Source organism: Heterodontus francisci, chromosome 9 (assembly GCF_036365525.1).
Source record: "Heterodontus francisci isolate sHetFra1 chromosome 9, sHetFra1.hap1, whole genome shotgun sequence".
Classification (NCBI taxonomy): Eukaryota; Metazoa; Chordata; class Chondrichthyes; order Heterodontiformes; family Heterodontidae; genus Heterodontus; species Heterodontus francisci.
Window position 1 is genome coordinate 120,665,475 of NC_090379.1, and position 12,079 is coordinate 120,677,553.

Genomic DNA, 12,079 nt, shown 5'->3' on the forward strand with positions numbered 1-12,079 from the left:
CAGTAGTTTCATGGTCACTGTTACTAATACGAGCTTTTTTTTCCCCAGCTTTATTTAATTAATTGAGTTTAAATCCCTAAAGTGCAGTGGTGGGATCTGAATTCATGTCCCTGCATTATTAGTCTAGGCCTCTGGATTACTAGTTCAGTAACATAATCACTGTGCTACATCTCCTCCTAAAAGGAGAGATTTGAGTAGACTAGGCCAACATTCCCTGGAGTTTAGATGAGAGGTGATCTAACTGAAAACATCATAAATTCTTAAGGAACATGGCAGGGTAGATGCTGAGAAAATGTTTCCCCCTGACCGGGGAATCTGGAACACCAGGTCACAGTCTCAGGATAAGGGATCGGCCGTTTAGGACTGAGATGAGGAGAAATTTATTCATTGAAAGGGTTGTGAATCTTTGGAATTGTCCACCCCAGGGAGCTGTGGATGCTCAGTTATTGAGTATATTTAACAGAGATTGATAGATTTTTGGGTACTAAGGGAATTAAGGGATATGGGGATAGTGCAGGAAGGCGGAGTTGAGGTAGAAGATCAGCCATGATCTTGGTGAATAGCAGAGCAGGCTTGAAGGGCCCAATGGCCTCCTCCAGCTCCTATTTCTTATGTTCATTAAATCTCAGTCTGGTTCCTCTCCAGCTGCTGAGTGAGTGAATTAAATCTTTCTTGACAAATCACCAAGATATCAGACTACAAGTCATGCCCACACACAGACATGTATAAATACGTATCAATGTAATCAGTTATCCAGCAGGTGAGCACTAATAGGGAGTGTATTTCATAAATACAAGTAACAAATGCAGGGGTGAGAATGGCCAAAGACCAAAAGCTCTGAAAATTAGTAGCCGAAGACAAAAAAGTCTGAATTTTTTTGACAAGGAATCATGTAATGATAGCACTGCTATTCAAACAAACTGGTTGCGTAATGGCAATTTCATACAGTTTTGTGTATGTAACGAATAAAATTGCACTGCACTTGAAATATGATTTCATGAGATTTTCCTGACAGTTTTACAGAGCATCGCGTTCTCAATGTCCTGCTTCTGCCTATTTATAGATTGCTCATATAAAAGAAGTTCTGTGAAGATGTGTTAACTTTAATGGAAAGCAATATATATAAGCATACCAGGTGGCACGTTCTGGAACCTTGGTAAGTGATGTGCACAAATCAGACGGTATATAAATTCACAAAAAGTAAACATTTCTGAGACATTGACAATCCAAAAACTTGACATGCATAATTATCTGAACAAAGCAGAAAGCAAATCCAGGTAGGGAGGATTCTATGCCAGTTAGGCAGCCTGCCCAATTTGTTGTCCATTAACTTAAATGCACAGGAATATCACATACATTCTGTTAAGAGCATGTGCAGCTCCCGACACAATTCTCTATTAGACAATTATTTACCTCCAAGCACAAAAGAGGAAAATAAACTTATTAACTTTAGTAAATGTCGTGCCTCTATAGATAGAATGCTTGTTTTTAATGTCACCACTGAGGCGGGAGGAGTGTACTGTTAATTCAGTCCCAGTTCTCAACATGTCACAGCATATCAATAATTTTTCCTAATCACCAAGACAGCCAATTAGATACTCTATTTGTCCCCAGAATAGAGTGCACAAACCAAGTGTCTTTAATCAGCAACAAAATGTAACTGTTTATTATAAAACCAATTCTTAACCTATAATGAAGTAACTCTATATACGAATTGAGATATTAATACTCCTTATTTTTCTCTAGTCCTCATGCACACCCATCCAAAAACTGGTTAACTGGGAAAAATGAGATTTTTGTGTACAACTGTTTCAAAGAAATAAAAAAAATAAAAACTTCGACCGCCATGATCTGGAAGAAAGTTCTTCAGTTTGGCGAGGTGTCCCAAAGTCAAATAGCTAGATGCCACTCAAAGTGCTTTCCAGGTGAGGTTGATGGACAGTCTGTGATGGGTAGGCATTCAAAAATTCAACAGTAGAAGGCTTCGTATAAGGTCTTCCATCAGGGTGCAGCAGCAGGCGTCAGTTCTCAGTGCAAATGTCTTTTGCTTTTTAAAGATTTCTGCAAATTTAGGGCTTCTTGAAACACAGGAGGCAACAGTACAGCTTGATGCAGGGATTCTTCAGAGGCAGGAGGCAATAGGAAGCTGCCCACATTTAAAATGCAGGGTTTCTTCTCTCCGGTCAAACACAGCAACAAGAGTTTAGCTCCCACACAATTGAGTTGCAACTCCTTTAACTTCATGAGGAAATGGGAATTACACCTGATGCAGGAATTATTTTTCAAGAGAGAGATTTTGGCTACCTTTCTGGCAGGTCTAACAGCAACTACTTTTCACAATCCAAAAGTGAAACTAACTTTCACATGACAGTCATAAATCTTGACCCGTCATTCCCCTGTTGAGTAGTTTGGACACAGGTGCCTTGCAGTCTGTGTACATTTCACTCAGTCCAAACCTATGTCTTACTACATGTGCCATCAGCCTCAGAAGCTCAGTGACCATCAATGGTGACTGCAGAGAGAACACAGGATAGTTGCACTGTAGCCGATGCACAACACTTGTGCTGCAGGACATCCTTTTCCAGATAATCTTAAGCAATGCCAAACCATAAATTGAAGAAAGATAACCAGAGTTATACTCCTTGCCTTGCATCACTATGGTGTAAAAGACAGCTTCACACGGACTCAAGGTTTATAGTGTGACTGGGGCAGTAGACAGTGAAAGTGGAGATGAACAATGAATGGAATTCAGCCATACACCTGAGCAAACCGATAAGTGGAAATTCCAGATCACTTCAGTTGCTGCAAAGCACAGGACATATTCAGTTTATACAACTCATGCTCACTGCAGAATATTCACATTATGATCGAGGTGGGAGGAGTGCACTGTTAATTCAATCCCACTTCTCCACGGGTCACAACATATCAATAAACTTTCCCAACTACCGAAGAACAGCCAATTCTCACTCTATTTGTTCCCCCCAGAATAAATCACACCAACCAGGTTTCTTTAATCAACAATAAAATTAACTATTTATCAATAAACTAAGTCTTAACCAATAATCAGATAAATCTATACCTGAAAAGCTCCTTCTTTCCCCAGCCCTCATGCACACACAAATACATTCATAAAAAAAGAAACCGGTTAACTGGGAAAAAAGGATTTTTAGCTTATAGTTGTTTCATAGGAATAGAAGGAATAATAAAACAATTCAATGTGTCATATTCTGGTAAGAAATTCCTCTGTTTGGTGAGGTGTTCAGAGTTGCTTGAAGTCTCTCCAGGCGAAGGTGATTAACAGTCTTTGATGGGTAGGTGTTCAAGGCATTCAACTGTAGCAGGCCTCACATAGGTCTTTCAGCAGGGGTGTGGCAACAGGTCTGCTTAGGTCTTGTGTCACACAGATTTTCAGCAAAAGGAGGCAATTGGAATATGCTGCCTCTGACATACAAGATTTCTCCTCAAGTGATGCAGGCCTCTTTTGCAGAGAAAGGTAACACTTTTTCTGAGTCTTCCTCTTGTCGCCAGGCAGGTCAAAGCCGAATTTCAAAAGTCTGCTTTTTGTCAAACTCACTGGCTTTTTAAAGAGTTCCAAGCTGAAAGCAAAACCTTCCTGAGTCAATCACATGACCAGACACTGGGTCTTCCCTGTCATTTAAAGTGATGCGCTGAAGGTCAAAACCCCTTACTGGTTTCCTTGAAACTGTCTGCTTTCCTGTTCTTTTACAAAGTCAGCTTCCTTGCAATCATGCAAAAAATTTCAGCTATTTGCAGGTGTCCATGTTCACTGAAAAATCCTTTCTCACTTTTTCTTTTAAACACACAGAATTCTAAGATTTTAGGACATGGAACAGCATGCAGTAACCAATTTGTGCAGGGTTTTCAGAAATTAGTTCAGATACTCATTGCTGTGTAAATGGAGGCAAGTTTCAAATTTCTAATGTTTTGACCAAGGTGGGAGTTCTTTTCTTTCTTCTTTTGGGCCTCCTTATCTCGAGAGACAATGGATACACGCCTGGAGGTGGTCAGTGGTTTGTGAAGCAGCGCCTGGAGTGGCTATAAAGGCCAATTCTAGAGTGACAGGCTCTTCCACAGGTGCTGCAGAGAAATTTGTTTGTCGGGGCTGTTGCACAGTTGGCTCTCCCCTTGCGCCTCTGTCTTTTTTCCTGCCAACTACTAAATCTCTTCGACTCGCCACATTTTAGCCCCGTCTTTATGGCTGCCCGCTGGCAACTGACTCCCACGACTTGTGATCAATGTCACAGGATTTCATGTCGCGTTTGCAGACGTCTTTAAAGCGGAGACATGGACGGCCGGTGGGTCTGATACCAGTGGCGAGCTCGCTGTACAATGTGTCTTTGGGGATCCTGCCATCTTCCATGCGGCTCACATGGCCAAGCCATCTCAAGCGCCGCTGACTCAGTAGTGTGTACAAGCTGGGGATGTTGGCCGCCTCGAGGACTTCTGTGTTGGAGATACGGTCCTGCCACCTGATGCCAAGTATTCTCCGGAGGCAGCAAAGATGGAATGAATTGAGACGTCGCTCTTGACTGACATACGTTGTCCAGGCCTCGCTGCCATAGAGCAAGGTACTGAGGACACAGGCCTGATACACTCGGACTTTTGTGTTCCGTGTCAGTGCGCCATTTTCCCACACTCTCTTGGCCAGTCTGGACATAGCAGTGGAAAGCCTTTCCCATGCGCTTGTTGATTTCTGCATCTAGAGACAGGTTACTGGTGATAGTTGAGCCTAGGTAGGTGAACTCTTGAACCACTTCCAGAGCGTGGTCGCCAATATTGATGGATGGAGTATTTCTGACATCCTGCCCCATGATGTTTGTTTTCTTGAGGCTGATGGTTAGGCCAAATTCATTGCAGGCAGCCGCAAACCTGTCGATGAGACTCTGCAGGCACTCTTCAGTGTGAGATGTTAAAGCAGCATCGTCAGCAAAGAGGAGTTCCCTGATGAAGACTTTCCGTACTTTGGACTTCGCTCTTAGACGGGCAAGGTTGAACAACCTGCCCCCTGATCTTGTGTGGAGGAAAATTCCTTCTTCAGAGGACTTGAACGCATGTGAAAGCAGCAGGGAGAAGAAAATCCCAAAAAGTGTGGGTGCGAGAACACAGCCCTGTTTCACGCCACTCAGGATAGGAAAGGGGTCTGATGAGGAGCCACCATGTTGAATTGTGCCTTTCATATTGTCATGGAATGAGGTGATGATACTTAATAGCTTTGGTGGGCATCCAATCTTTTCTAGTAGTCTGAAGAGACCACGTCTGCTGACGAGGTCAAAGGCTTTGGTGAGATCAATGAAAGCAATGTAGAGGGGCATCTGTTGTTCACGGCATTTCTCCTGTATCTGACGAAGGGAGAACAGCATGTCAACGGTCGATCTCTCTGCACGAAAGCCACACTGTGCCTCAGGGTAGACGTGCTCGGCCAGCTTCTGGAGCCTGTTCAGAGCGACTCGAGCAAAGACTTTCCCCACTGTTAATGCACTGTTAATTCAGTCCCGCTACTCCACAGGTCACAGCATATTAGCGAAGTTCCCCACCAACCAGGAATTAGCCAAATTAAACACTATTTTATCCCCCAGAATAAAGCATACCAAACTAGGTTTCTTTAAACAACAAAATTAACTGTTCGTTAATAAACGAAATCTTAAACAATGAGATAAATCTATATATGAAAAGATGTGTAATTTCTTATTCTTCTTAACCCTCATGCACACAGGCATACATTCAATAGTTGGTGGTCATGGTCTGGTAGGATATTTCCAGATCAGTGAGGTGCCCCAGAGTCGAATAGTCAGATGCCACTTGAAGTCTCTCCGGGCGAGTTTGATGAATAGTCTGTGATGGGTGGACATTCAAAGCAATTTATCAATAGCAGGCACCACACAGATTTTCAGCAAAAGGTGCAGCAATAGGTCTACTTAAATTTTACAACAGCAGTCTAGCAATAAAAGCTTTCTTGAGATTTCAGGATCCCCCGAAACACAAAAAGCAGCAGGAATCACTCTTGAGGCAGAGATTTTTCTGAGACTGCGGACAATAGGAATTTGCTACCTTTAACAATGCAGTGGCTTCCTCTCAGCAAAGGAGCTTTTCTCCATAGAGAGCAGCAACTCCTCTTTCTCTGGGCCATTTCCTCTCCAGGTGTCTTTTTCTCTCTCCAGGCAGAACACAGCCACAACTCAAATGTAGGGTTTCTTTTTGCAAGAGAGGCAAGTCTTCTTTTCAGGGAGAGGTCTTTTATCTGGTCTGCAAAAACAAAGGTCCCTGCCATTTTGTTCTGCCTCCTGCCTGCCCAGCACTGGCCTTTCACAAAGCAAAAGTGAAATTGAACTCTTAACAATGAGTCCTGTGAACTGTCATTGCCCTTGCTGTTTGAAAACAGGTTGCCTTGCAGTCTGTGGCCCACCCAGTTCAGCATTCAATGTTCTCAGAGAAAAATACTTTTTTCATCAGTCTTTCAAAACACAGAACTCCCAAGTTTTCTTTTTAAAAACAAAGCACTTGTAACACTATTGACAGACCAATGTTTTTGCTGCAGACCAGTGATTTGCCAGCTACTGATCCTGCACCATTAATTTTAAGCCATGTCAAATGAGCTGTGTCAGTTCTCAGGTGTTCTCTGCTAAGATATCCCATGAAGGCAAAAAGAAACATTGGGAATTGGTCTTTGTATACACACACCTCCTTTTTGGCCATTTACAGAAGACTGGCACACTGAAGTTGTGAAGGAGGATGCAGTTCCACCCACTTGCTTTCCTGGTTGAAGGTCATTTCCACCGAGCTGGAAGACGATAAAAAATGAAGACGGCTTAAAAACAGGCAAAAAGACTTCCAAGCAGCTTTGTGAATGGCTGGATTTTTTTAAAAATCGGAACTGACAGCGAACTGATCAAGGTTGGGAAGGGAGAAACCAATGGTGGATTTCTAAAACCCCGATGTCGGAAATCTGCCATGTGGTGGAAATTTCTCATCCCAGAGTTAATTGTGAACTCGCTGGTGTATCAGAAGGTGGGATAACTGATTGAATCTGTTCCCATACCTGAAGCAGGTGAACGGCCTCTCCCCCCAGTGAGAGTGTGCTGGTGTGCAGTGAGATCAGATGATCGCTTGAACCCAGTCCCGCAATAAGGGCACCTGAACGGTCTCTCAAGTGTGGACTCGCTGGTGTGTCAGCAGGGCAGATGAAGTAGTGAATCGCTTCCTACAATTTGAGCAGGTGAACGGCCTCTCCCCAGTGTGAACTCGCTGGTGTTTTAGCAGGTTGGATGACTGAGTGAATCTCTTCCCACACTCAGAGCAGGTGAATGGTCTCTCCCCAGTGTGAACTCGCTGGTGTGTCAGAAGGGCAGATAACTGAGTGAATCCCTTCCCACACTCAGAGCAGGTGAATGGCCTCTCCCCAACGTGGACTCGCTGGTGTGTCAGCAGGTTGGATAGCTGAGTGAATCCCTTCCCACATTCAGAGCAAGTGAACGGCCTCTCCCCAGTGTGAACTCGCTGATGTGTCAGCAGGGCGGATGAAGTAGTGAATCCCTTCCCACACTCGGAGCAGGTGAATGGCCTCTCCCCAGTGTGAACTCGCTGGTGTCTCAGCAGTTCCGATGAAGTACTGAATCTCTTCTCACACTCTGAGCAGGTGAATGGCCTCTCCCCAGTGTGAACCCGCTGGTGTTTCTGAAGGTCGGATGACTGAATGAATCCCTTCCCACACTCTGAGCAGGTGAACGGTCTCTCCCCAGTGTGAATTCGCCGGTGTGTCAGCAGGTGAGATGAAGTAGTGAATCCTTTCCCACATTCTGAGCAGGTGAATGGTCTCTCTCCAGTGTGAACTCGCTGGTGTTTCAGAAGGTGGGATGAAGTAGTGAATCCCTTCCCACACTCTGAGCAGGTGAACGGCCTCTCCCCAGTGTGAGTGCGCTGGTGTACAGTGAGGTCAGATGATTGCTTAAACCCAATCCCACAGTGAATGCACCTGAACGGTCTCTCCCCAGTATGAACTCGCTGGTGTGTCAGCAGTTCGGCTGAAGTAGCGAATCCCTTCCCACACTCTGAGCAGGGGAACGGCCTCTCCCCAGTGTGAATTCGCTGGTGTGTCAGAAGGTTAGATGACTGAATGAACCCCTTCCCACACTCGGAGCAGTTGAACGGTCTCTCCCCAGTGTGAACTCGCTGGTGTGTCAGCAGGTGGGATGAAGTAGTAAATCCCTTCCCACACTCTAAGCAGGTGAACGGCCTCTCCAGGCTGTGACTGTGTGGATGAGTTTCCAGCTCCACTGGATAATTCAATCCCTTTCCACAATCCCCATATTTACATAGTTTCTTCCCAGTGTGACTGCGCTTGTGTCTCGACAGGCCAGATGATCGTCTGAAACCTCGTCCACACAGAACACGTGTACAGTTTCTCCCCACTGTGACCGGTCCTTTCTCCTTTCATGTTCAAAATCTGGTGATATTCGGTTTCTGACAAACTGGGCGGCTCCTTCAGATCCTGATCGGAAGCTTGCTTTGCATTTCACGGCTGTAATTCCTCCCCTTCTAAAACCCTGTGAAATTGATTTAAAACAGTGTGAGAGAACGCACAAAAACACAAAGGCAGGTTGTGAAATGGAGCTGAATGAATCTGGTAATTCATGGGGTTGGCACTTGAAAAAGTGACCATGAAAGCTGCTGGATTGATGTACAACACCAACTGGTTCAATAATGTCCTTCAGGGAAGGGAACCTGCAGCCAGTCTGGACCTACACAAGACTCTGCCCTCCTGGGGAGGAGACAGAGAAGAGGAGGGAGAAGCAGGGAGCGAGGAAAAGGGGTTAACTTCCATCATCTGGAAGGACCGGGGTAGCAGGTGTATGTGAACACCATCACCTCCAAGTTCCCCTCCAAGTCACACACCATCCTGACTTGTCTGACATTCAGTACTGGATGAACAGAAATTTCCTCCAATTAAATATTGGAAAGTCTGAAGCCATTGTCTTCAGTTTCTGCTACTAATTCCACTCACTAGCCAAGGACTCTATCCCTCTCCCTGGCAACTGTCTGAGGCTAAACCAAACCCGAGATGAGCTTCCAACTGCATATTGGTGCCATCACTCAGACCACCTATTTCCACTGCAGTAACATCGCCCGACTTCGCCACTGCCTCAGCTCATCTGCCTCTGAAACTTACATCCATGCATTTGTTACATCTCAACTTGACTATTCTAACACACTCCTGGCCGGTCTCCCACATTCTACCCTCCGTAAACTTGAGATCATCCAAAACTCTGCTGCCGGTGTCCTTACTCAAAGCAAGTCCTGTTCACCCATCACCACTGTGCTCGCTGGCCTACACAGACTCCCAGTTAAGCAGCACCTCAATTTTAAAATCCTCATCCTTGTTTTCAAATCCCTCCATGCCCTCACCCCTCACTATCTCTATAATCTCCTCCAGCCCTACAATCCTCCGAGAGATCAGGGATCATCTAATTCTGGCACCTTGAGCATCTCCGATTTTCATTGCTCCACCACTGGTGGCCAGGCCTTCAGCTGCCAAGACCATAAGCTTTGGAAATCCCTCCTTAGTCCTCTCCGCCTCTCTACCTCACCTTCCATGCTTCAGACACTTCTGAAAATCCACCTCTTTGATCAAGTTTTTGGTCAACTGCCCTAATATCTCCTTATGTGACTCAGTGTTAAATGTTGATTTATAACACTCCTGTGAACAGACTTGGAACATTTTATTACATTAAAGGCGCTACATAAATACAACTGGATGATAACTTGGACATATATCACCGTTCCTTCATCATCACTGGGTGAAAATCCTGTAACTCCTTCCTCAACACCATTGTGGGATCACCTTCACCACACAGACTGCAGCAGTTCAAGAAGGCAGTCCACCGTCACCTTCTCAATGGGCAACTGGGGATTGACAATATAGCTCGTGACGCCCAAATCCCAAGTATGAAGTAAGAAAATGTGTATATGTAAAATGGATTAAATGCCTTTACAGAAATATTTTTTACGAAAACAATACTCTTTTACATCGAGTGGTTTGGTGTCCGTTTAGCAACCTCATCTCCCTGGAATCTAACTCCTTGACAGTCTCACATTGGAAAGTGCTGGGTGCAACTCGGCTCAAAAGGACTCAGGTTAAACCCAGCAGCGTCTCCTCCATCTCCACTCCAGCTCAAACTGATGCAACAAAAAAAGGTCAGAGAGCGACTTTCGCATCCAACACTCACCCTGATACAACTTGGTTCTTATTGGTCTGTCTGTGTTTCTCGACTCCGTTCTGTGGGCAACACCTGCAATAAAACAAAAGCAAAATACTGTGGATGCTGGACATCTGAAATCAAAGAAGAAAATGCTTGAAATATTAAGCAGGTCAGGCAGAATCTGTGGAGAGTGAAACAGAGTTATGTTTCCAACATTTTGAACCGCCGGAACCTGCAGCCTGGAACTCAGAGTGGGAGGAGGAGGAAGAATGAGGAGAGGCAATATAACCCAACACTCACAGTAACCTACAATCCACCGACATCACTGGGATAGGGAGACAGAGTTCAGAAACACTCAGCAACACGACTCCAGTAAAACATTCCAGGAGGAAAAGGGGGGGCAGTGTGTGTACCTGCCCTGATATCCCCCTCCCCAGGCCTGTCAGTCAAACCCCCCACTCCTCCCAGTCCACAGCTCAGCCTAGCAGCTTCCTGCACCTTGAGCCAGCACTGCCCAGGTGTGGCCCAGTCCAAGGGGAGTCTTTGTGGAACCAGGGAGTGGGGGAGGGGGAACCTCCTGCCCTGTGCTGTGTCCCAAATGGTTCCTCCCTCCCCTCCCCTCAGCTCCTTTATAACTGAGCTCAGTTTCCTTTAAAGTTTTGTCCTTTGATGTTACCGTTTATTAATCCTGAGTTCCTCCAAAAAAGCTGGAAAACTGGTGGCCGTTAACCCGGGCCTGTCACCAGGAGAAGCCCCGCAGCTGCCACCCTGCTCAGTACAAACGCGGGACCGGAAGCTTCTTACTGGGGGCCCACTGGGTGTTTCTGAAACCTCCCTGCCCACCCACTGGCTCCATCGCTCCATCCGCCCTGCCTCCACTTAGAGGCATGCACTGCACATGCACTGCACACTCGGTACTTGAAGCTCTCGTAAGCGACCTCTGCCCTGACAGCTCACAATGTCTTGCTGATTGACGGCAGCTCTGGACCAATAGCGAGAGAGGGCAGGACTGGAGGATCAGATGTGCTGCCGCCCACCCCTCACTTGCTACGACTGGTTTTAGGACAGTGCCCGCTTGGGCCTCCAGAACCATACCCGCTCTTCCTATTGGTCCAGAGCTACCGTCAATCAGCCAGTTGGGTGGGCAGTGTGTGCTGAGAATGCGTGGTCGGCGGGAGCTGAGGCAGAGAGCATGGTTCCAGCAGGTGAGAGGGAGGCGGGTTAATAAAGCTCGGGGATCGCAGGCTGCAGATACACCGAATGCGGAGCCAGAAGACAATCTAAACAGAGAGATCACAACAAACAAGATGATCAACCCCCAGCCACACCTTCCACCACTTCCCTCCGGCCCGAATCTCAACAAAGACTAACATCTGTCTTAGGGAAAATGTTGGAAGCTATTATTAAAGATGTTATAGCAGGGCATTTAGAAAAATTCAAGGTAACCAGGCAGAGTCAACATGGTTTTTGTGAAAGGGTAATCATGTTGAACCAATTTACTGGAGTTCTTTGAGGGAGTTACATGTGCTGTGGATAAAGGGGAACCGGTGGATGTATTGGACTTAGATTTCCAGAAGGCATTTGATAAGGTGCCACATCAAAGGTTATTACAGAAAATAAAAGCTCATGGTGTAGGGGGTAACATATTGGCACGGACAGATTGGCTAGCCAACAGGAAACAGACAGTAGGTATAAATGGGTCATTTTCTTGTTGGCAAGATGTAATGAGTGGTGTGTCACAGGGATCTGTGCTGGCGCCTCAACCTTTTAACAATTTATATAAATGACTTAGATGAAGGGACCAAAGGTATGGTTGCTAAATTTGCTGATGACACTAAGATAGGTAGGAAAGTAACTTGTGAAGA

The 12,079-nt window shown here is 45.6% G+C and overlaps 1 protein-coding gene across 1 annotated transcript; it reads right to left on the bottom strand.

The window, feature by feature from the left end:
• Nucleotides 1–1,186: 1,186 nt before the first annotated feature.
• LOC137373407 (zinc finger protein 229-like) lies at nt 1,187–11,307 on the bottom strand. The gene is made up of 2 exons (XM_068038224.1): nt 11,062–11,307; nt 1,187–8,445 (listed from the first exon to the last, which is right to left on the bottom strand). Exons 1-2 carry the CDS (start codon nt 11,305–11,307, stop codon nt 7,165–7,167), a joined length of 1,527 nt encoding a protein of 508 aa, XP_067894325.1. The 3' UTR covers nt 1,187–7,164.
• Between the last annotated feature and the right edge of the window lie 772 nt (nt 11,308–12,079).